This window comes from Neofelis nebulosa, chromosome 16, assembly GCF_028018385.1.
Source record: "Neofelis nebulosa isolate mNeoNeb1 chromosome 16, mNeoNeb1.pri, whole genome shotgun sequence".
NCBI lineage: Eukaryota > Metazoa > Chordata > Mammalia > Carnivora > Felidae > Neofelis > Neofelis nebulosa.
This window is the reverse complement of record NC_080797.1, coordinates 35,638,694-35,662,675: the sequence shown is the minus strand read 5'-3', so window position 1 is coordinate 35,662,675 and position 23,982 is coordinate 35,638,694. Positions and strand designations below refer to the sequence as shown.

The window sequence follows — 23,982 nt, the reverse complement described above, 5'->3', positions numbered from 1 at the left end:
GCTTCTGCCTTGCCATGTGGCAGAGAAAACACCAGACATCGGCTTCGCAAGGGGCTTTGATTGAACTGAGATACGCAGGTGGGGTTGGGTGCTACAGGAGACAGATAGGCCTGTGGGAGTCTTGAATCCGGCTTCTGTGGGGAAACGGAACTGGCCTCAGGGATCTACCACATTTGTCCCAGTGAACATATCAGCATCATGCCCCTCACCTCAGAGATACTCGCAATCCACATTCAGTCTAAGGGCAAAGACTGGGGAGGGAACACTGCTGTGACCCTAGCCACCCCAGCAGAACGTGATCACACGATGGATGCCATGATCACTGAAACAGGAACGATGCTGCTGATGTGCCCACCTTCCTCTCGTTGGAAAATGTTTCTGTGAGTTATTCTCAAATAGGAAACCATTAGACACTTATTTTGTAACGATTCCTAGCGTTTAGGAAACAGCTTCCTCGTTTATGATTCCCCCAGTGACTATGGAAAACGATGTAAACACCAACAAGGAAAGTCCTGCCCATTGGCCTAACCTTCGGGGGTCCAGCGCATAAAAGCCCCAGAACCGGAGGAGGCACCAGAATCTGACAACCTCACCTCCGGACAGGACCTGCCCACCCTCCACCCCTGACACCATGACCCACTCGTGCTGCTCCTCTTGCTGCCAGCCTACGTGCTGCAGGACCACCTGCTGCCGGACCACCTGCTGCCAGCCCAGCTGCTGTGGGTGTAGCGGCTGTGGACACAACAGCGGTGGGTCTAGCGGCTGTGGTTCAGGCTGCTGCCATCCTTGCTGCTGCCGAGCTTGCTGTCACACCACCTGCTGCCGGACCACCTGCTGCCAGCCCAGCTGCTGTGGGTGTAGCGGCTGTGGACACAACGGCGGTGGGTCTAGCGGCTGTGGTTCAGGCTGCTGCCAGCCTTGCTGCTGCCCAGCTTGCTGTCACACCACCTGCTGCCGGACCACCTGCTGCCAGCCCAGCTGCTGTGGGTCCAGCGGCTGTGGACACAACGGCGGTGGGTCTAGCGGCTGTGGGTCGAGCTGCTGCCAGCCTTGCTGCTGCCCAACTTGCTGTCACACCACCTGCTGCCGGACCACCTGCTGCCAGCCCAGCTGTTGTGGGTCCAGCGGCTGTGGGTCCAGCGGCTGTGGACAAAACTGCTGTGGGTCCCGCTGCTGCCAGCCAGGTTGCTGAACCCCCGTGTACTGCACGAGAACCTGCTACCACCCCACCTGCTGCTGCCTGCCTGGGTGCCTAGCCCAGGGCTCTGGATCCTGCTGCCAGCCTTCCTGCTGCTGATTGCCTCGCCAAGAACCACCATCGGACTTGCCACTTGGGAATCGGTCACTGCCACGCGTTGCGGAAAGCCAGCCCGCAACCCCCAACATCTCGGTTATTCGTCCGCCTGTCTACCATCTTGTGAATCAGCCTGATGAAGTGTGGACCGCTTCTCCCTGATTCGCTTCTTCTTTCCTTCCTCTGGCTCATGTGCCAGCTTCCCCCAACCTGATACAGAGTTAGGATCTCTGTTTGCTCTCCGTAGTCAAGAACTTTATCCTGTCCCTCTAAACACGTCAGCGAAACACCTCCTCAGGAATGACCTATAACTCGTGGAAACTGCTGAAAGCCCACACGGGTATGTTTTCTTTCTCGGTGTACTCATGAAGCTTGTACGCCTCTTGCTGCCTGTCATGTTCCCTTTCAATGTCTCCCTAGACGCGGGGAGTCTCGCCTGTATCTCTTAATAAACCCTAATCATTTGGAATCCCGTATTGTCTTTGTGGTTTTATGCACGTACGTTTTACATCACATGCAGTGTCCGTGTGGAGCCATACACAGTCCTCCACAAGTCATTATGCGCATTTTCAGCTGAGGAGATTTCACAGTGGAATGTCCCACAGCTGACATGGACACACTCGGATCCAAGACTGTGGTTCGGGCGCTTGCTGAAGCGCACTTACGTTCAGATCTCCAGACGTGGTAGCAAACACCCTTAGTCTCAGCACCAGCAAGATGTCCATCCGAGGCCTTCATTGACCACAGAAGTGTTATTCTCCTGGACAGGCGGGCCATCACTGGCACTAAGTTGTAGACATCAGTGTCGTACAACTCAGCCACAGCAGCCATATGTGAGGACAGCGGGACCCGCCCTTTAGAGCCCTGGGGAACCCAGGATGCTCCTGTTGCCTTGCGTGGCATCCAGGCCCTCAGCACTCTTCTGCCTCACATACAGGTGAGCCTGCGGTGTCCTCGTGAGCAACAGAGGCAGCTGAACACGCTTGTGTTTGGGTCGTGGAAATCACATTCTTGTTTGGCCTCCTTGTCCCCAGGACCTAATGGTATATAGTAAAATGGCATCTTGTGATTTTCTGCCAAACCTGTGTCTCTCCCCTCCTGTAAGGCAGTTTGTCATCGTGATCAAAATGCTGCCCAGAGAGTTGATGAAGCATGGTGTCAGGGCCAGAGAGATCGTGCAATGGGCATGTAGGACTTTGAGTAATCCATGAGCTCTGAACCATCTAAGGAAACAGAATAAGCTCTGGTGTATTGTGGAGGAAGTGTGAGCAACCGAGGGGGAAAAAATGATGCCTGCTCCGTGGGGGTGAGGAGAATGTGAGGAAGAAAAGAGAGACAACCACGTGGGCATTCCTAGGAGTCAGGAACGAAGTCTGCTGCTTCTGGTCCTGAACTACTGGTGCCAACTCAGCACTCAGGGCTGTGAGGCCGATTCAAGCTCTGAGAGGAATAGGAGACAGGTCCCCGGGTCCCTTCCTGGGAGCAGTGGAGGGACCTCTGATGAGCTTCGAAGGCCCCTATCCAGGACACATGCCACCATTGGAGACTAGGTACCCAGGATGCTCTGGAGAGACTGCCAAGGCCAAACGTGCCTACCGCTGCTGGTTCTCAAGAGCGCGATGTTGGCAAAATGAGATGAAAACCTGACACGACCCATGTTTCCGCGTATTTGCTGGCTGTTGACTAAATCCTTCATGAGCATTCCCTTTAATTCTTGGAGGGATTGGCAAAGTAGGTATTAAGGTTCCCATTGTAGACGTGAGGAAATTGAGACTGAGTGTGGTAAAGGAATGTCAGAGTTTGGTTTTCCAGAAGCTCCTCTTCAGTAAAGAGTCCAGGAATGTGGCTTCTTTGGGGAGGTCATATCACACTGGTCCGAGTGTAGGGAGGTGTCCCAGGGAAGTAACACTTTGAGGCCAGCATCACAGTTTGCAACCAAAGCTTTACCCTGAAAGGTATCTCAGACACGGTACAACTCCAAAGAGGCACACTCGCGCGCGCGCACACACACACACGCGCGCGCATACACACATACACACACACACGCACACACACACACACACACACACACGCACACACACACACAGGTTGAGATTCTCTTATTTCAGCCACGAGGGAGCTGGAGTCTTTATAAACCCACTCTCCAGAAGCAAGGGTTGAGTGTGTTTTCTCCGTGTGGCATGCTCAGGCAGCCTGACATTCTGCTGCGTGTGAAAAGGGCACTTAGGCATTGAGGTGCAGAGCTGGTAGGCAGAAGTTGTCCCAAACACACCAATACCCAAGAGATAGGTTTGGTGGCTTCAGACGTCTTTGGCAGACTATGGTTGTCACCATTCATTCCACTATGTTCTTAATTAGCCGGGCGGATGGAGAAAATCATTGGAAGAAACAGAAGAAGAGGGTGCAATATGAATGGGGGGGATGAGGAGAGGAGTAGGGGGAAAAGGAGAAGGGAGGGAGGAAGAAAGGAAGCCTAGAAGGAAGGGGGGAGGGAGGAAGAGAGGGAGAAAGGGAAGAGAAGAAAGAAAGAAAGAAACTAAAGAATGAAGGGAAAGAAGGAAGGAAGGAAAGAAGGCACGGTGCGAAGAAGGGACCTGCATGGACAGGCATGCAGGGAGGAAGGGAGAAAGGCAGAAAAAGAAAGACAGCCTGACAGAAAAAAGAAAGAGCAACCATAAATAAAGATGTAATGAGCGACGTGAGGACACTGACGAGGCTAGCTAACAAGGTTAGGGCTAGAGTCCCCAACTCACCTGGTTTTGCCCATCCTGCCCCCGCCTTTATGCCCCTGAAAGCCCCACCTCCGGTGAAAGCATCCGACCCTAGGAAAATCAGGGGTCCTGTTCAACAAGGACGTCTATTGACTGATGCTTGCTTAGTCCCAGACTACTGCTGCTGCTTCTCCCCACCTGCTTTGCTTCTGCCTTGCCATGTGGCAGAGAAAACACCAGACATCGGCTTCGCAAGGGGCTTTGATTGAACTGAGATACGCAGGTGGGGTTGGGTGCTACAGGAGACAGATAGGCCTGTGGGAGTCTTGAATCCGGCTTCTGTGGGGAAACGGAACTGGCCTCAGGGATCTACCACATTTGTCCCAGTGAACATATCAGCATCATGCCCCTCACCTCAGAGATACTCGCAATCCACATTCAGTCTAAGGGCAAAGACTGGGGAGGGAACACTGCTGTGACCCTAGCCACCCCAGCAGAACGTGATCACACGATGGATGCCATGATCACTGAAACAGGAACGATGCTGCTGATGTGCCCACCTTCCTCTCGTTGGAAAATGTTTCTGTGAGTTATTCTCAAATAGGAAACCATTAGACACTTATTTTGTAACGATTCCTAGCGTTTAGGAAACAGCTTCCTCGTTTATGATTCCCCCAGTGACTATGGAAAACGATGTAAACACCAACAAGGAAAGTCCTGCCCATTGGCCTAACCTTCGGGGGTCCAGCGCATAAAAGCCCCAGAACCGGAGGAGGCACCAGAATCTGACAACCTCACCTCCGGACAGGACCTGCCCACCCTCCACCCCTGACACCATGACCCACTCGTGCTGCTCCTCTTGCTGCCAGCCTACGTGCTGCAGGACCACCTGCTGCCGGACCACCTGCTGCCAGCCCAGCTGCTGTGGGTGTAGCGGCTGTGGACACAACAGCGGTGGGTCTAGCGGCTGTGGTTCAGGCTGCTGCCATCCTTGCTGCTGCCGAGCTTGCTGTCACACCACCTGCTGCCGGACCACCTGCTGCCAGCCCAGCTGCTGTGGGTGTAGCGGCTGTGGACACAACGGCGGTGGGTCTAGCGGCTGTGGTTCAGGCTGCTGCCAGCCTTGCTGCTGCCCAGCTTGCTGTCACACCACCTGCTGCCGGACCACCTGCTGCCAGCCCAGCTGCTGTGGGTCCAGCGGCTGTGGACACAACGGCGGTGGGTCTAGCGGCTGTGGGTCGAGCTGCTGCCAGCCTTGCTGCTGCCCAACTTGCTGTCACACCACCTGCTGCCGGACCACCTGCTGCCAGCCCAGCTGTTGTGGGTCCAGCGGCTGTGGGTCCAGCGGCTGTGGACAAAACTGCTGTGGGTCCCGCTGCTGCCAGCCAGGTTGCTGAACCCCCGTGTACTGCACGAGAACCTGCTACCACCCCACCTGCTGCTGCCTGCCTGGGTGCCTAGCCCAGGGCTCTGGATCCTGCTGCCAGCCTTCCTGCTGCTGATTGCCTCGCCAAGAACCACCATCGGACTTGCCACTTGGGAATCGGTCACTGCCACGCGTTGCGGAAAGCCAGCCCGCAACCCCCAACATCTCGGTTATTCGTCCGCCTGTCTACCATCTTGTGAATCAGCCTGATGAAGTGTGGACCGCTTCTCCCTGATTCGCTTCTTCTTTCCTTCCTCTGGCTCATGTGCCAGCTTCCCCCAACCTGATACAGAGTTAGGATCTCTGTTTGCTCTCCGTAGTCAAGAACTTTATCCTGTCCCTCTAAACACGTCAGCGAAACACCTCCTCAGGAATGACCTATAACTCGTGGAAACTGCTGAAAGCCCACACGGGTATGTTTTCTTTCTCGGTGTACTCATGAAGCTTGTACGCCTCTTGCTGCCTGTCATGTTCCCTTTCAATGTCTCCCTAGACGCGGGGAGTCTCGCCTGTATCTCTTAATAAACCCTAATCATTTGGAATCCCGTATTGTCTTTGTGGTTTTATGCACGTACGTTTTACATCACATGCAGTGTCCGTGTGGAGCCATACACAGTCCTCCACAAGTCATTATGCGCATTTTCAGCTGAGGAGATTTCACAGTGGAATGTCCCACAGCTGACATGGACACACTCGGATCCAAGACTGTGGTTCGGGCGCTTGCTGAAGCGCACTTACGTTCAGATCTCCAGACGTGGTAGCAAACACCCTTAGTCTCAGCACCAGCAAGATGTCCATCCGAGGCCTTCATTGACCACAGAAGTGTTATTCTCCTGGACAGGCGGGCCATCACTGGCACTAAGTTGTAGACATCAGTGTCGTACAACTCAGCCACAGCAGCCATATGTGAGGACAGCGGGACCCGCCCTTTAGAGCCCTGGGGAACCCAGGATGCTCCTGTTGCCTTGCGTGGCATCCAGGCCCTCAGCACTCTTCTGCCTCACATACAGGTGAGCCTGCGGTGTCCTCGTGAGCAACAGAGGCAGCTGAACACGCTTGTGTTTGGGTCGTGGAAATCACATTCTTGTTTGGCCTCCTTGTCCCCAGGACCTAATGGTATATAGTAAAATGGCATCTTGTGATTTTCTGCCAAACCTGTGTCTCTCCCCTCCTGTAAGGCAGTTTGTCATCGTGATCAAAATGCTGCCCAGAGAGTTGATGAAGCATGGTGTCAGGGCCAGAGAGATCGTGCAATGGGCATGTAGGACTTTGAGTAATCCATGAGCTCTGAACCATCTAAGGAAACAGAATAAGCTCTGGTGTATTGTGGAGGAAGTGTGAGCAACCGAGGGGGAAAAAATGATGCCTGCTCCGTGGGGGTGAGGAGAATGTGAGGAAGAAAAGAGAGACAACCACGTGGGCATTCCTAGGAGTCAGGAACGAAGTCTGCTGCTTCTGGTCCTGAACTACTGGTGCCAACTCAGCACTCAGGGCTGTGAGGCCGATTCAAGCTCTGAGAGGAATAGGAGACAGGTCCCCGGGTCCCTTCCTGGGAGCAGTGGAGGGACCTCTGATGAGCTTCGAAGGCCCCTATCCAGGACACATGCCACCATTGGAGACTAGGTACCCAGGATGCTCTGGAGAGACTGCCAAGGCCAAACGTGCCTACCGCTGCTGGTTCTCAAGAGCGCGATGTTGGCAAAATGAGATGAAAACCTGACACGACCCATGTTTCCGCGTATTTGCTGGCTGTTGACTAAATCCTTCATGAGCATTCCCTTTAATTCTTGGAGGGATTGGCAAAGTAGGTATTAAGGTTCCCATTGTAGACGTGAGGAAATTGAGACTGAGTGTGGTAAAGGAATGTCAGAGTTTGGTTTTCCAGAAGCTCCTCTTCAGTAAAGAGTCCAGGAATGTGGCTTCTTTGGGGAGGTCATATCACACTGGTCCGAGTGTAGGGAGGTGTCCCAGGGAAGTAACACTTTGAGGCCAGCATCACAGTTTGCAACCAAAGCTTTACCCTGAAAGGTATCTCAGACACGGTACAACTCCAAAGAGGCACACTCGCGCGCGCGCACACACACACACGCGCGCGCATACACACATACACACACACACGCACACACACACACACACACACACACGCACACACACACACAGGTTGAGATTCTCTTATTTCAGCCACGAGGGAGCTGGAGTCTTTATAAACCCACTCTCCAGAAGCAAGGGTTGAGTGTGTTTTCTCCGTGTGGCATGCTCAGGCAGCCTGACATTCTGCTGCGTGTGAAAAGGGCACTTAGGCATTGAGGTGCAGAGCTGGTAGGCAGAAGTTGTCCCAAACACACCAATACCCAAGAGATAGGTTTGGTGGCTTCAGACGTCTTTGGCAGACTATGGTTGTCACCATTCATTCCACTATGTTCTTAATTAGCCGGGCGGATGGAGAAAATCATTGGAAGAAACAGAAGAAGAGGGTGCAATATGAATGGGGGGGATGAGGAGAGGAGTAGGGGGAAAAGGAGAAGGGAGGGAGGAAGAAAGGAAGCCTAGAAGGAAGGGGGGAGGGAGGAAGAGAGGGAGAAAGGGAAGAGAAGAAAGAAAGAAAGAAACTAAAGAATGAAGGGAAAGAAGGAAGGAAGGAAAGAAGGCACGGTGCGAAGAAGGGACCTGCATGGACAGGCATGCAGGGAGGAAGGGAGAAAGGCAGAAAAAGAAAGACAGCCTGACAGAAAAAAGAAAGAGCAACCATAAATAAAGATGTAATGAGCGACGTGAGGACACTGATGAGGCTAGCTAACAAGGTTAGGGCTAGAGTCCCCAACTCACCTGGTTTTGCCCATCCTGCCCCCGCCTTTATGCCCCTGAAAGCCCCACCTCCGGTGAAAGCATCCGACCCTAGGAAAATCAGGGGTCCTGTTCAACAAGGACGTCTATTGACTGATGCTTGCTTAGTCCCAGACTACTGCTGCTGCTTCTCCCCACCTGCTTTGCTTCTGCCTTGCCATGTGGCAGAGAAAACACCAGACATCGGCTTCGCAAGGGGCTTTGATTGAACTGAGATACGCAGGTGGGGTTGGGTGCTACAGGAGACAGATAGGCCTGTGGGAGTCTTGAATCCGGCTTCTGTGGGGAAACGGAACTGGCCTCAGGGATCTACCACATTTGTCCCAGTGAACATATCAGCATCATGCCCCTCACCTCAGAGATACTCGCAATCCACATTCAGTCTAAGGGCAAAGACTGGGGAGGGAACACTGCTGTGACCCTAGCCACCCCAGCAGAACGTGATCACACGATGGATGCCATGATCACTGAAACAGGAACGATGCTGCTGATGTGCCCACCTTCCTCTCGTTGGAAAATGTTTCTGTGAGTTATTCTCAAATAGGAAACCATTAGACACTTATTTTGTAACGATTCCTAGCGTTTAGGAAACAGCTTCCTCGTTTATGATTCCCCCAGTGACTATGGAAAACGATGTAAACACCAACAAGGAAAGTCCTGCCCATTGGCCTAACCTTCGGGGGTCCAGCGCATAAAAGCCCCAGAACCGGAGGAGGCACCAGAATCTGACAACCTCACCTCCGGACAGGACCTGCCCACCCTCCACCCCTGACACCATGACCCACTCGTGCTGCTCCTCTTGCTGCCAGCCTACGTGCTGCAGGACCACCTGCTGCCGGACCACCTGCTGCCAGCCCAGCTGCTGTGGGTGTAGCGGCTGTGGACACAACAGCGGTGGGTCTAGCGGCTGTGGTTCAGGCTGCTGCCATCCTTGCTGCTGCCGAGCTTGCTGTCACACCACCTGCTGCCGGACCACCTGCTGCCAGCCCAGCTGCTGTGGGTGTAGCGGCTGTGGACACAACGGCGGTGGGTCTAGCGGCTGTGGTTCAGGCTGCTGCCAGCCTTGCTGCTGCCCAGCTTGCTGTCACACCACCTGCTGCCGGACCACCTGCTGCCAGCCCAGCTGCTGTGGGTCCAGCGGCTGTGGACAAAACTGCTGTGGGTCCCGCTGCTGCCAGCCAGGTTGCTGAACCCCCGTGTACTGCACGAGAACCTGCTACCACCCCACCTGCTGCTGCCTGCCTGGGTGCCTAGCCCAGGGCTCTGGATCCTGCTGCCAGCCTTCCTGCTGCTGATTGCCTCGCCAAGAACCACCATCGGACTTGCCACTTGGGAATCGGTCACTGCCACGCGTTGCGGAAAGCCAGCCCGCAACCCCCAACATCTCGGTTATTCGTCCGCCTGTCTACCATCTTGTGAATCAGCCTGATGAAGTGTGGACCGCTTCTCCCTGATTCGCTTCTTCTTTCCTTCCTCTGGCTCATGTGCCAGCTTCCCCCAACCTGATACAGAGTTAGGATCTCTGTTTGCTCTCCGTAGTCAAGAACTTTATCCTGTCCCTCTAAACACGTCAGCGAAACACCTCCTCAGGAATGACCTATAACTCGTGGAAACTGCTGAAAGCCCACACGGGTATGTTTTCTTTCTCGGTGTACTCATGAAGCTTGTACGCCTCTTGCTGCCTGTCATGTTCCCTTTCAATGTCTCCCTAGACGCGGGGAGTCTCGCCTGTATCTCTTAATAAACCCTAATCATTTGGAATCCCGTATTGTCTTTGTGGTTTTATGCACGTACGTTTTACATCACATGCAGTGTCCGTGTGGAGCCATACACAGTCCTCCACAAGTCATTATGCGCATTTTCAGCTGAGGAGATTTCACAGTGGAATGTCCCACAGCTGACATGGACACACTCGGATCCAAGACTGTGGTTCGGGCGCTTGCTGAAGCGCACTTACGTTCAGATCTCCAGACGTGGTAGCAAACACCCTTAGTCTCAGCACCAGCAAGATGTCCATCCGAGGCCTTCATTGACCACAGAAGTGTTATTCTCCTGGACAGGCGGGCCATCACTGGCACTAAGTTGTAGACATCAGTGTCGTACAACTCAGCCACAGCAGCCATATGTGAGGACAGCGGGACCCGCCCTTTAGAGCCCTGGGGAACCCAGGATGCTCCTGTTGCCTTGCGTGGCATCCAGGCCCTCAGCACTCTTCTGCCTCACATACAGGTGAGCCTGCGGTGTCCTCGTGAGCAACAGAGGCAGCTGAACACGCTTGTGTTTGGGTCGTGGAAATCACATTCTTGTTTGGCCTCCTTGTCCCCAGGACCTAATGGTATATAGTAAAATGGCATCTTGTGATTTTCTGCCAAACCTGTGTCTCTCCCCTCCTGTAAGGCAGTTTGTCATCGTGATCAAAATGCTGCCCAGAGAGTTGATGAAGCATGGTGTCAGGGCCAGAGAGATCGTGCAATGGGCATGTAGGACTTTGAGTAATCCATGAGCTCTGAACCATCTAAGGAAACAGAATAAGCTCTGGTGTATTGTGGAGGAAGTGTGAGCAACCGAGGGGGAAAAAATGATGCCTGCTCCGTGGGGGTGAGGAGAATGTGAGGAAGAAAAGAGAGACAACCACGTGGGCATTCCTAGGAGTCAGGAACGAAGTCTGCTGCTTCTGGTCCTGAACTACTGGTGCCAACTCAGCACTCAGGGCTGTGAGGCCGATTCAAGCTCTGAGAGGAATAGGAGACAGGTCCCCGGGTCCCTTCCTGGGAGCAGTGGAGGGACCTCTGATGAGCTTCGAAGGCCCCTATCCAGGACACATGCCACCATTGGAGACTAGGTACCCAGGATGCTCTGGAGAGACTGCCAAGGCCAAACGTGCCTACCGCTGCTGGTTCTCAAGAGCGCGATGTTGGCAAAATGAGATGAAAACCTGACACGACCCATGTTTCCGCGTATTTGCTGGCTGTTGACTAAATCCTTCATGAGCATTCCCTTTAATTCTTGGAGGGATTGGCAAAGTAGGTATTAAGGTTCCCATTGTAGACGTGAGGAAATTGAGACTGAGTGTGGTAAAGGAATGTCAGAGTTTGGTTTTCCAGAAGCTCCTCTTCAGTAAAGAGTCCAGGAATGTGGCTTCTTTGGGGAGGTCATATCACACTGGTCCGAGTGTAGGGAGGTGTCCCAGGGAAGTAACACTTTGAGGCCAGCATCACAGTTTGCAACCAAAGCTTTACCCTGAAAGGTATCTCAGACACGGTACAACTCCAAAGAGGCACACTCGCGCGCGCGCACACACACACACGCGCGCGCATACACACATACACACACACACGCACACACACACACACACACACACACACGCACACACACACACAGGTTGAGATTCTCTTATTTCAGCCACGAGGGAGCTGGAGTCTTTATAAACCCACTCTCCAGAAGCAAGGGTTGAGTGTGTTTTCTCCGTGTGGCATGCTCAGGCAGCCTGACATTCTGCTGCGTGTGAAAAGGGCACTTAGGCATTGAGGTGCAGAGCTGGTAGGCAGAAGTTGTCCCAAACACACCAATACCCAAGAGATAGGTTTGGTGGCTTCAGACGTCTTTGGCAGACTATGGTTGTCACCATTCATTCCACTATGTTCTTAATTAGCCGGGCGGATGGAGAAAATCATTGGAAGAAACAGAAGAAGAGGGTGCAATATGAATGGGGGGGATGAGGAGAGGAGTAGGGGGAAAAGGAGAAGGGAGGGAGGAAGAAAGGAAGCCTAGAAGGAAGGGGGGAGGGAGGAAGAGAGGGAGAAAGGGAAGAGAAGAAAGAAAGAAAGAAACTAAAGAATGAAGGGAAAGAAGGAAGGAAGGAAAGAAGGCACGGTGCGAAGAAGGGACCTGCATGGACAGGCATGCAGGGAGGAAGGGAGAAAGGCAGAAAAAGAAAGACAGCCTGACAGAAAAAAGAAAGAGCAACCATAAATAAAGATGTAATGAGCGACGTGAGGACACTGACGAGGCTAGCTAACAAGGTTAGGGCTAGAGTCCCCAACTCACCTGGTTTTGCCCATCCTGCCCCCGCCTTTATGCCCCTGAAAGCCCCACCTCCGGTGAAAGCATCCGACCCTAGGAAAATCAGGGGTCCTGTTCAACAAGGACGTCTATTGACTGATGCTTGCTTAGTCCCAGACTACTGCTGCTGCTTCTCCCCACCTGCTTTGCTTCTGCCTTGCCATGTGGCAGAGAAAACACCAGACATCGGCTTCGCAAGGGGCTTTGATTGAACTGAGATACGCAGGTGGGGTTGGGTGCTACAGGAGACAGATAGGCCTGTGGGAGTCTTGAATCCGGCTTCTGTGGGGAAACGGAACTGGCCTCAGGGATCTACCACATTTGTCCCAGTGAACATATCAGCATCATGCCCCTCACCTCAGAGATACTCGCAATCCACATTCAGTCTAAGGGCAAAGACTGGGGAGGGAACACTGCTGTGACCCTAGCCACCCCAGCAGAACGTGATCACACGATGGATGCCATGATCACTGAAACAGGAACGATGCTGCTGATGTGCCCACCTTCCTCTCGTTGGAAAATGTTTCTGTGAGTTATTCTCAAATAGGAAACCATTAGACACTTATTTTGTAACGATTCCTAGCGTTTAGGAAACAGCTTCCTCGTTTATGATTCCCCCAGTGACTATGGAAAACGATGTAAACACCAACAAGGAAAGTCCTGCCCATTGGCCTAACCTTCGGGGGTCCAGCGCATAAAAGCCCCAGAACCGGAGGAGGCACCAGAATCTGACAACCTCACCTCCGGACAGGACCTGCCCACCCTCCACCCCTGACACCATGACCCACTCGTGCTGCTCCTCTTGCTGCCAGCCTACGTGCTGCAGGACCACCTGCTGCCGGACCACCTGCTGCCAGCCCAGCTGCTGTGGGTGTAGCGGCTGTGGACACAACAGCGGTGGGTCTAGCGGCTGTGGTTCAGGCTGCTGCCATCCTTGCTGCTGCCGAGCTTGCTGTCACACCACCTGCTGCCGGACCACCTGCTGCCAGCCCAGCTGCTGTGGGTGTAGCGGCTGTGGACACAACGGCGGTGGGTCTAGCGGCTGTGGTTCAGGCTGCTGCCAGCCTTGCTGCTGCCCAGCTTGCTGTCACACCACCTGCTGCCGGACCACCTGCTGCCAGCCCAGCTGCTGTGGGTCCAGCGGCTGTGGACACAACGGCGGTGGGTCTAGCGGCTGTGGGTCGAGCTGCTGCCAGCCTTGCTGCTGCCCAACTTGCTGTCACACCACCTGCTGCCGGACCACCTGCTGCCAGCCCAGCTGTTGTGGGTCCAGCGGCTGTGGGTCCAGCGGCTGTGGACAAAACTGCTGTGGGTCCCGCTGCTGCCAGCCAGGTTGCTGAACCCCCGTGTACTGCACGAGAACCTGCTACCACCCCACCTGCTGCTGCCTGCCTGGGTGCCTAGCCCAGGGCTCTGGATCCTGCTGCCAGCCTTCCTGCTGCTGATTGCCTCGCCAAGAACCACCATCGGACTTGCCACTTGGGAATCGGTCACTGCCACGCGTTGCGGAAAGCCAGCCCGCAACCCCCAACATCTCGGTTATTCGTCCGCCTGTCTACCATCTTGTGAATCAGCCTGATGAAGTGTGGACCGCTTCTCCCTGATTCGCTTCTTCTTTCCTTCCTCTGGCTCATGTGCCAGCTTCCCCCAACCTGATACAGAGTTAGGATCTCTGTTTGCTCTCCGTAGTCAAGAACTTTATCCTGTCCCTCTAAACACGTCAGCGAAACACCTCCTCAGGAATGACCTATAACTCGTGGAAACTGCTGAAAGCCCACACGGGTATGTTTTCTTTCTCGGTGTACTCATGAAGCTTGTACGCCTCTTGCTGCCTGTCATGTTCCCTTTCAATGTCTCCCTAGACGCGGGGAGTCTCGCCTGTATCTCTTAATAAACCCTAATCATTTGGAATCCCGTATTGTCTTTGTGGTTTTATGCACGTACGTTTTACATCACATGCAGTGTCCGTGTGGAGCCATACACAGTCCTCCACAAGTCATTATGCGCATTTTCAGCTGAGGAGATTTCACAGTGGAATGTCCCACAGCTGACATGGACACACTCGGATCCAAGACTGTGGTTCGGGCGCTTGCTGAAGCGCACTTACGTTCAGATCTCCAGACGTGGTAGCAAACACCCTTAGTCTCAGCACCAGCAAGATGTCCATCCGAGGCCTTCATTGACCACAGAAGTGTTATTCTCCTGGACAGGCGGGCCATCACTGGCACTAAGTTGTAGACATCAGTGTCGTACAACTCAGCCACAGCAGCCATATGTGAGGACAGCGGGACCCGCCCTTTAGAGCCCTGGGGAACCCAGGATGCTCCTGTTGCCTTGCGTGGCATCCAGGCCCTCAGCACTCTTCTGCCTCACATACAGGTGAGCCTGCGGTGTCCTCGTGAGCAACAGAGGCAGCTGAACACGCTTGTGTTTGGGTCGTGGAAATCACATTCTTGTTTGGCCTCCTTGTCCCCAGGACCTAATGGTATATAGTAAAATGGCATCTTGTGATTTTCTGCCAAACCTGTGTCTCTCCCCTCCTGTAAGGCAGTTTGTCATCGTGATCAAAATGCTGCCCAGAGAGTTGATGAAGCATGGTGTCAGGGCCAGAGAGATCGTGCAATGGGCATGTAGGACTTTGAGTAATCCATGAGCTCTGAACCATCTAAGGAAACAGAATAAGCTCTGGTGTATTGTGGAGGAAGTGTGAGCAACCGAGGGGGAAAAAATGATGCCTGCTCCGTGGGGGTGAGGAGAATGTGAGGAAGAAAAGAGAGACAACCACGTGGGCATTCCTAGGAGTCAGGAACGAAGTCTGCTGCTTCTGGTCCTGAACTACTGGTGCCAACTCAGCACTCAGGGCTGTGAGGCCGATTCAAGCTCTGAGAGGAATAGGAGACAGGTCCCCGGGTCCCTTCCTGGGAGCAGTGGAGGGACCTCTGATGAGCTTCGAAGGCCCCTATCCAGGACACATGCCACCATTGGAGACTAGGTACCCAGGATGCTCTGGAGAGACTGCCAAGGCCAAACGTGCCTACCGCTGCTGGTTCTCAAGAGCGCGATGTTGGCAAAATGAGATGAAAACCTGACACGACCCATGTTTCCGCGTATTTGCTGGCTGTTGACTAAATCCTTCATGAGCATTCCCTTTAATTCTTGGAGGGATTGGCAAAGTAGGTATTAAGGTTCCCATTGTAGACGTGAGGAAATTGAGACTGAGTGTGGTAAAGGAATGTCAGAGTTTGGTTTTCCAGAAGCTCCTCTTCAGTAAAGAGTCCAGGAATGTGGCTTCTTTGGGGAGGTCATATCACACTGGTCCGAGTGTAGGGAGGTGTCCCAGGGAAGTAACACTTTGAGGCCAGCATCACAGTTTGCAACCAAAGCTTTACCCTGAAAGGTATCTCAGACACGGTACAACTCCAAAGAGGCACACTCGCGCGCGCGCACACACACACACGCGCGCGCATACACACATACACACACACACGCACACACACACATACACACACACACGCACACACACACACAGGTTGAGATTCTCTTATTTCAGCCACGAGGGAGCTGGAGTCTTTATAAACCCACTCTCCAGAAGCAAGGGTTGAGTGTGTTTTCTCCGTGTGGCATGCTCAGGCAGCCTGACATTCTGCTGCGTGTGAAAAGGGCACTTAGGCATTGAGGTGCAGAGCTGGTAGGCAGAAGTTGTCCCAAACACACCAATACCCAAGAGATAGGTTTGGTGGCTTCAGACGTCTTTGGCAGACTATGGTTGTCACCATTCATTCCACTATGTTCTTAATTAGCCGGGCGGATGGAGAAAATCATTGGAAGAAACAGAAGAAGAGGGTGCAATATGAATGGGGGGGATGAGGAGAGGAGTAGGGGGAAAAGGAGAAGGGAGGGAGGAAGAAAGGAAGCCTAGAAGGAAGGGGGGAGGGAGGAAGAGAGGGAGAAAGGGAAGAGAAGAAAGAAAGAAAGAAACTAAAGAATGAAGGGAAAGAAGGAAGGAAGGAAAGAAGGCACGGTGCGAAGAAGGGACCTGCATGGACAGGCATGCAGGGAGGAAGGGAGAAAGGCAGAAAAAGAAAGACAGCCTGACAGAAAAAAGAAAGAGCAACCATAAATAAAGATGTAATGAGCGACGTGAGGACACTGACGAGGCTAGCTAACAAGGTTAGGGCTAGAGTCCCCAACTCACCTGGTTTTGCCCATCCTGCCCCCGCCTTTATGCCCCTGAAAGCCCCACCTCCGGTGAAAGCATCCGACCCTAGGAAAATCAGGGGTCCTGTTCAACAAGGACGTCTATTGACTGATGCTTGCTTAGTCCCAGACTACTGCTGCTGCTTCTCCCCACCTGCTTTGCTTCTGCCTTGCCATGTGGCAGAGAAAACACCAGACATCGGCTTCGCAAGGGGCTTTGATTGAACTGAGATACGCAGGTGGGGTTGGGTGCTACAGGAGACAGATAGGCCTGTGGGAGTCTTGAATCCGGCTTCTGTGGGGAAACGGAACTGGCCTCAGGGATCTACCACATTTGTCCCAGTGAACATATCAGCATCATGCCCCTCACCTCAGAGATACTCGCAATCCACATTCAGTCTAAGGGCAAAGACTGGGGAGGGAACACTGCTGTGACCCTAGCCACCCCAGCAGAACGTGATCACACGATGGATGCCATGATCACTGAAACAGGAACGATGCTGCTGATGTGCCCACCTTCCTCTCGTTGGAAAATGTTTCTGTGAGTTATTCTCAAATAGGAAACCATTAGACACTTATTTTGTAACGATTCCTAGCGTTTAGGAAACAGCTTCCTCGTTTATGATTCCCCCAGTGACTATGGAAAACGATGTAAACACCAACAAGGAAAGTCCTGCCCATTGGCCTAACCTTCGGGGGTCCAGCGCATAAAAGCCCCAGAACCGGAGGAGGCACCAGAATCTGACAACCTCACCTCCGGACAGGACCTGCCCACCCTCCACCCCTGACACCATGACCCACTCGTGCTGCTCCTCTTGCTGCCAGCCTACGTGCTGCAGGACCACCTGCTGCCGGACCACCTGCTGCCAGCCCAGCTGCTGTGGGTGTAGCGGCTGTGGACACAACAGCGGTGGGTCTAGCGGCTGTGGTTCAGGCTGCTGCCATCCTTGCTGCTGCCGAGCTTGCTGTCACACCACCTGCTGCCGGACCACCTGCTGCCAGCCCAGCTGCTGTGGGTGTAGCGGCTGTGGACACAACGGCGGTGGGTCTAGCGGCTGTGGTTCAGGCTGCTGCCAGCCTTGCTGCTGCCCAGCTTGCTGTCACACCACCTGCTGCCGGACCACCTGCTGCCAGCCCAGCTGCTGTGGGTCCAGCGGCTGTGGACACAACGGCGGTGGGTCTAGCGGCTGTGGGTCGAGCTGCTGCCAGCCTTGCTGCTGCCCAACTTGCTGTCACACCACCTGCTGCCGGACCACCTGCTGCCAGCCCAGCTGTTGTGGGTCCAGCGGCTGTGGGTCCAGCGGCTGTGGACAAAACTGCTGTGGGTCCCGCTGCTGCCAGCCAGGTTGCTGAACCCCCGTGTACTGCACGAGAACCTGCTACCACCCCACCTGCTGCTGCCTGCCTGGGTGCCTAGCCCAGGGCTCTGGATCCTGCTGCCAGCCTTCCTGCTGCTGATTGCCTCGCCAAGAACCACCATCGGACTTGCCACTTGGGAATCGGTCACTGCCACGCGTTGCGGAAAGCCAGCCCGCAACCCCCAACATCTCGGTTATTCGTCCGCCTGTCTACCATCTTGTGAATCAGCCTGATGAAGTGTGGACCGCTTCTCCCTGATTCGCTTCTTCTTTCCTTCCTCTGGCTCATGTGCCAGCTTCCCCCAACCTGATACAGAGTTAGGATCTCTGTTTGCTCTCCGTAGTCAAGAACTTTATCCTGTCCCTCTAAACACGTCAGCGAAACACCTCCTCAGGAATGACCTATAACTCGTGGAAACTGCTGAAAGCCCACACGGGTATGTTTTCTTTCTCGGTGTACTCATGAAGCTTGTACGCCTCTTGCTGCCTGTCATGTTCCCTTTCAATGTCTCCCTAGACGCGGGGAGTCTCGCCTGTATCTCTTAATAAACCCTAATCATTTGGAATCCCGTATTGTCTTTGTGGTTTTATGCACGTACGTTTTACATCACATGCAGTGTCCGTGTGGAGCCATACACAGTCCTCCACAAGTCATTATGCGCATTTTCAGCTGAGGAGATTTCACAGTGGAATGTCCCACAGCTGACATGGACACACTCGGATCCAAGACTGTGGTTCGGGCGCTTGCTGAAGCGCACTTACGTTCAGATCTCCAGACGTGGTAGCAAACACCCTTAGTCTCAGCACCAGCAAGATGTCCATCCGAGGCCTTCATTGACCACAGAAGTGTTATTCTCCTGGACAGGCGGGCCATCACTGGCACTAAGTTGTAGACATCAGTGTCGTACAACTCAGCCACAGCAGCCATATGTGAGGACAGCGGGACCCGCCCTTTAGAGCCCTGGGGAACCCAGGATGCTCCTGTTGCCTTGCGTGGCATCCAGGCCCTCAGCACTCTTCTGCCTCACATACAGGTGAGCCTGCGGTGTCCTCGTGAGCAACAGAGGCAGCTGAACACGCTTGTGTTTGGGTCGTGGAAATCACATTCTTGTTTGGCCTCCTTGTCCCCAGGACCTAATGGTATATAGTAAAATGGCATCTTGTGATTTTCTGCCAAACCTGTGTCTCTCCCCTCCTGTAAGGCAGTTTGTCATCGTGATCAAAATGCTGCCCAGAGAGTTGATGAAGCATGGTGTCAGGGCCAGAGAGATCGTGCAATGGGCATGTAGGACTTTGAGTAATCCATGAGCTCTGAACCATCTAAGGAAACAGAATAAGCTCTGGTGTATTGTGGAGGAAGTGTGAGCAACCGAGGGGGAAAAAATGATGCCTGCTCCGTGGGGGTGAGGAGAATGTGAGGAAGAAAAGAGAGACAACCACGTGGGCATTCCTAGGAGTCAGGAACGAAGTCTGCTGCTTCTGGTCCTGAACTACTGGTGCCAACTCAGCACTCAGGGCTGTGAGGCCGATTCAAGCTCTGAGAGGAATAGGAGACAGGTCCCCGGGTCCCTTCCTGGGAGCAGTGGAGGGACCTCTGATGAGCTTCGAAGGCCCCTATCCAGGACACATGCCACCATTGGAGACTAGGTACCCAGGATGCTCTGGAGAGACTGCCAAGGCCAAACGTGCCTACCGCTGCTGGTTCTCAAGAGCGCGATGTTGGCAAAATGAGATGAAAACCTGACACGACCCATGTTTCCGCGTATTTGCTGGCTGTTGACTAAATCCTTCATGAGCATTCCCTTTAATTCTTGGAGGGATTGGCAAAGTAGGTATTAAGGTTCCCATTGTAGACGTGAGGAAATTGAGACTGAGTGTGGTAAAGGAATGTCAGAGTTTGGTTTTCCAGAAGCTCCTCTTCAGTAAAGAGTCCAGGAATGTGGCTTCTTTGGGGAGGTCATATCACACTGGTCCGAGTGTAGGGAGGTGTCCCAGGGAAGTAACACTTTGAGGCCAGCATCACAGTTTGCAACCAAAGCTTTACCCTGAAAGGTATCTCAGACACGGTACAACTCCAAAGAGGCACACTCGCGCGCGCGCACACACACACACGCGCGCGCATACACACATACACACACACACGCACACACACACACACACACACACACACGCACACACACACACAGGTTGAGATTCTCTTATTTCAGCCACGAGGGAGCTGGAGTCTTTATAAACCCACTCTCCAGAAGCAAGGGTTGAGTGTGTTTTCTCCGTGTGGCATGCTCAGGCAGCCTGACATTCTGCTGCGTGTGAAAAGGGCACTTAGGCATTGAGGTGCAGAGCTGGTAGGCAGAAGTTGTCCCAAACACACCAATACCCAAGAGATAGGTTTGGTGGCTTCAGACGTCTTTGGCAGACTATGGTTGTCACCATTCATTCCACTATGTTCTTAATTAGCCGGGCGGATGGAGAAAATCATTGGAAGAAACAGAAGAAGAGGGTGCAATATGAATGGGGGGGATGAGGAGAGGAGTAGGGGGAAAAGGAGAAGGGAGGGAGGAAGAAAGGAAGCCTAGAAGGAAGGGGGGAGGGAGGAAGAGAGGGAGAAAGGGAAGAGAAGAAAGAAAGAAAGAAACTAAAGAATGAAGGGAAAGAAGGAAGGAAGGAAAGAAGGCACGGTGCGAAGAAGGGACCTGCATGGACAGGCATGCAGGGAGGAAGGGAGAAAGGCAGAAAAAGAAAGACAGCCTGACAGAAAAAAGAAAGAGCAACCATAAATAAAGATGTAATGAGCGACGTGAGGACACTGACGAGGCTAGCTAACAAGGTTAGGGCTAGAGTCCCCAACTCACCTGGTTTTGCCCATCCTGCCCCCGCCTTTATGCCCCTGAAAGCCCCACCTCCGGTGAAAGCATCCGACCCTAGGAAAATCAGGGGTCCTGTTCAACAAGGACGTCTATTGACTGATGCTTGCTTAGTCCCAGACTACTGCTGCTGCTTCTCCCCACCTGCTTTGCTTCTGCCTTGCCATGTGGCAGAGAAAACACCAGACATCGGCTTCGCAAGGGGCTTTGATTGAACTGAGATACGCAGGTGGGGTTGGGTGCTACAGGAGACAGATAGGCCTGTGGGAGTCTTGAATCCGGCTTCTGTGGGGAAACGGAACTGGCCTCAGGGATCTACCACATTTGTCCCAGTGAACATATCAGCATCATGCCCCTCACCTCAGAGATACTCGCAATCCACATTCAGTCTAAGGGCAAAGACTGGGGAGGGAACACTGCTGTGACCCTAGCCACCCCAGCAGAACGTGATCACACGATGGATGCCATGATCACTGAAACAGGAACGATGCTGCTGATGTGCCCACCTTCCTCTCGTTGGAAAATGTTTCTGTGAGTTATTCTCAAATAGGAAACCATTAGACACTTATTTTGTAACGATTCCTAGCGTTTAGGAAACAGCTTCCTCGTTTATGATTCCCCCAGTGACTATGGAAAACGATGTAAACACCAACAAGGAAAGTCCTGCCCATTGGCCTAACCTTCGGGGGTCCAGCGCATAAAAGCCCCAGAACCGGAGGAGGCACCAGAATCTGACAACCTCACCTCCGGACAGGACCTGCCCACCCTCCACCCCTGACACCATGACCCACTCGTGCTGCTCCTCTTGCTGCCAGCCTACGTGCTGCAGGACCACCTGCTGCCGGACCACCTGCTGCCAGCCCAGCTGCTGTGGGTGTAGCGGCTGTGGACACAACAGCGGTGGGTCTAGCGGCTGTGGTTCAGGCTGCTGCCATCCTTGCTGCTGCCGAGCTTGCTGTCACACCACCTGCTGCCGGACCACCTGCTGCCAGCCCAGCTGCTGTGGGTGTAGCGGCTGTGGACACAACGGCGGTGGGTCTAGCGGCTGTGGTTCAGGCTGCTGCCAGCCTTGCTGCTGCCCAGCTTGCTGTCACACCACCTGCTGCCGGACCACCTGCTGCCAGCCCAGCTGCTGTGGGTCCAGCGGCTGTGGACACAACGGCGGTGGGTCTAGCGGCTGTGGGTCGAGCTGCTGCCAGCCTTGCTGCTGCCCAACTTGCTGTCACACCACCTGCTGCCGGACCACCTGCTGCCAGCCCAGCTGTTGTGGGTCCAGCGGCTGTGGGTCCAGCGGCTGTGGACAAAACTGCTGTGGGTCCCGCTGCTGCCAGCCAGGTTGCTGAACCCCCGTGTACTGCACGAGAACCTGCTACCACCCCACCTGCTGCTGCCTGCCTGGGTGCCTAGCCCAGGGCTCTGGATCCTGCTGCCAGCCTTCCTGCTGCTGATTGCCTCGCCAAGAACCACCATCGGACTTGCCACTTGGGAATCGGTCACTGCCACGCGTTGCGGAAAGCCAGCCCGCAACCCCCAACATCTCGGTTATTCGTCCGCCTGTCTACCATCTTGTGAATCAGCCTGATGAAGTGTGGACCGCTTCTCCCTGATTCGCTTCTTCTTTCCTTCCTCTGGCTCATGTGCCAGCTTCCCCCAACCTGATACAGAGTTAGGATCTCTGTTTGCTCTCCGTAGTCAAGAACTTTATCCTGTCCCTCTAAACACGTCAGCGAAACACCTCCTCAGGAATGACCTATAACTCGTGGAAACTGCTGAAAGCCCACACGGGTATGTTTTCTTTCTCGGTGTACTCATGAAGCTTGTACGCCTCTTGCTGCCTGTCATGTTCCCTTTCAATGTCTCCCTAGACGCGGGGAGTCTCGCCTGTATCTCTTAATAAACCCTAATCATTTGGAATCCCGTATTGTCTTTGTGGTTTTATGCACGTACGTTTTACATCACATGCAGTGTCCGTGTGGAGCCATACACAGTCCTCCACAAGTCATTATGCGCATTTTCAGCTGAGGAGATTTCACAGTGGAATGTCCCACAGCTGACATGGACACACTCGGATCCAAGACTGTGGTTCGGGCGCTTGCTGAAGCGCACTTACGTTCAGATCTCCAGACGTGGTAGCAAACACCCTTAGTCTCAGCACCAGCAAGATGTCCATCCGAGGCCTTCATTGACCACAGAAGTGTTATTCTCCTGGACAGGCGGGCCATCACTGGCACTAAGTTGTAGACATCAGTGTCGTACAACTCAGCCACAGCAGCCATATGTGAGGACAGCGGGACCCGCCCTTTAGAGCCCTGGGGAACCCAGGATGCTCCTGTTGCCTTGCGTGGCATCCAGGCCCTCAGCACTCTTCTGCCTCACATACAGGTGAGCCTGCGGTGTCCTCGTGAGCAACAGAGGCAGCTGAACACGCTTGTGTTTGGGTCGTGGAAATCACATTCTTGTTTGGCCTCCTTGTCCCCAGGACCTAATGGTATATAGTAAAATGGCATCTTGTGATTTTCTGCCAAACCTGTGTCTCTCCCCTCCTGTAAGGCAGTTTGTCATCGTGATCAAAATGCTGCCCAGAGAGTTGATGAAGCATGGTGTCAGGGCCAGAGAGATCGTGCAATGGGCATGTAGGACTTTGAGTAATCCATGAGCTCTGAACCATCTAAGGAAACAGAATAAGCTCTGGTGTATTGTGGAGGAAGTGTGAGCAACCGAGGGGGAAAAAATGATGCCTGCTCCGTGGGGGTGAGGAGAATGTGAGGAAGAAAAGAGAGACAACCACGTGGGCATTCCTAGGAGTCAGGAACGAAGTCTGCTGCTTCTGGTCCTGAACTACTGGTGCCAACTCAGCACTCAGGGCTGTGAGGCCGATTCAAGCTCTGAGAGGAATAGGAGACAGGTCCCCGGGTCCCTTCCTGGGAGCAGTGGAGGGACCTCTGATGAGCTTCGAAGGCCCCTATCCAGGACACATGCCACCATTGGAGACTAGGTACCCAGGATGCTCTGGAGAGACTGCCAAGGCCAAACGTGCCTACCGCTGCTGGTTCTCAAGAGCGCGATGTTGGCAAAATGAGATGAAAACCTGACACGACCCATGTTTCCGCGTATTTGCTGGCTGTTGACTAAATCCTTCATGAGCATTCCCTTTAATTCTTGGAGGGATTGGCAAAGTAGGTATTAAGGTTCCCATTGTAGACGTGAGGAAATTGAGACTGAGTGT

At 53.6% G+C, this 23,982-nt stretch overlaps 1 protein-coding gene and 1 pseudogene across 1 annotated transcript; both read left to right on the top strand.

Annotated features, from left to right (window-relative positions):
• Positions 1–599: 599 nt before the first annotated feature.
• On the top strand, positions 600–1,364 carry LOC131498478 (keratin-associated protein 9-1-like). The gene has a single exon (XM_058705786.1). The coding sequence runs from the start codon at positions 632–634 to the stop codon at positions 1,190–1,192; it is 561 nt and encodes a 186-aa protein (XP_058561769.1). The 5' UTR covers positions 600–631; the 3' UTR covers positions 1,193–1,364.
• A 3,445-nt stretch (positions 1,365–4,809) lies between these two features.
• LOC131496961 (keratin-associated protein 10-4-like) lies at positions 4,810–22,271 on the top strand (annotated as a pseudogene).
• Positions 22,272–23,982: the final 1,711 nt, after the last annotated feature.

Coding starts and splice junctions, on each gene's coding strand:
- LOC131498478 (XM_058705786.1), top strand. CDS start 632: ATGACCCACTCGTGCTGCTCCTCTTGCTGCCAGCCTACGTGCTGCAGG.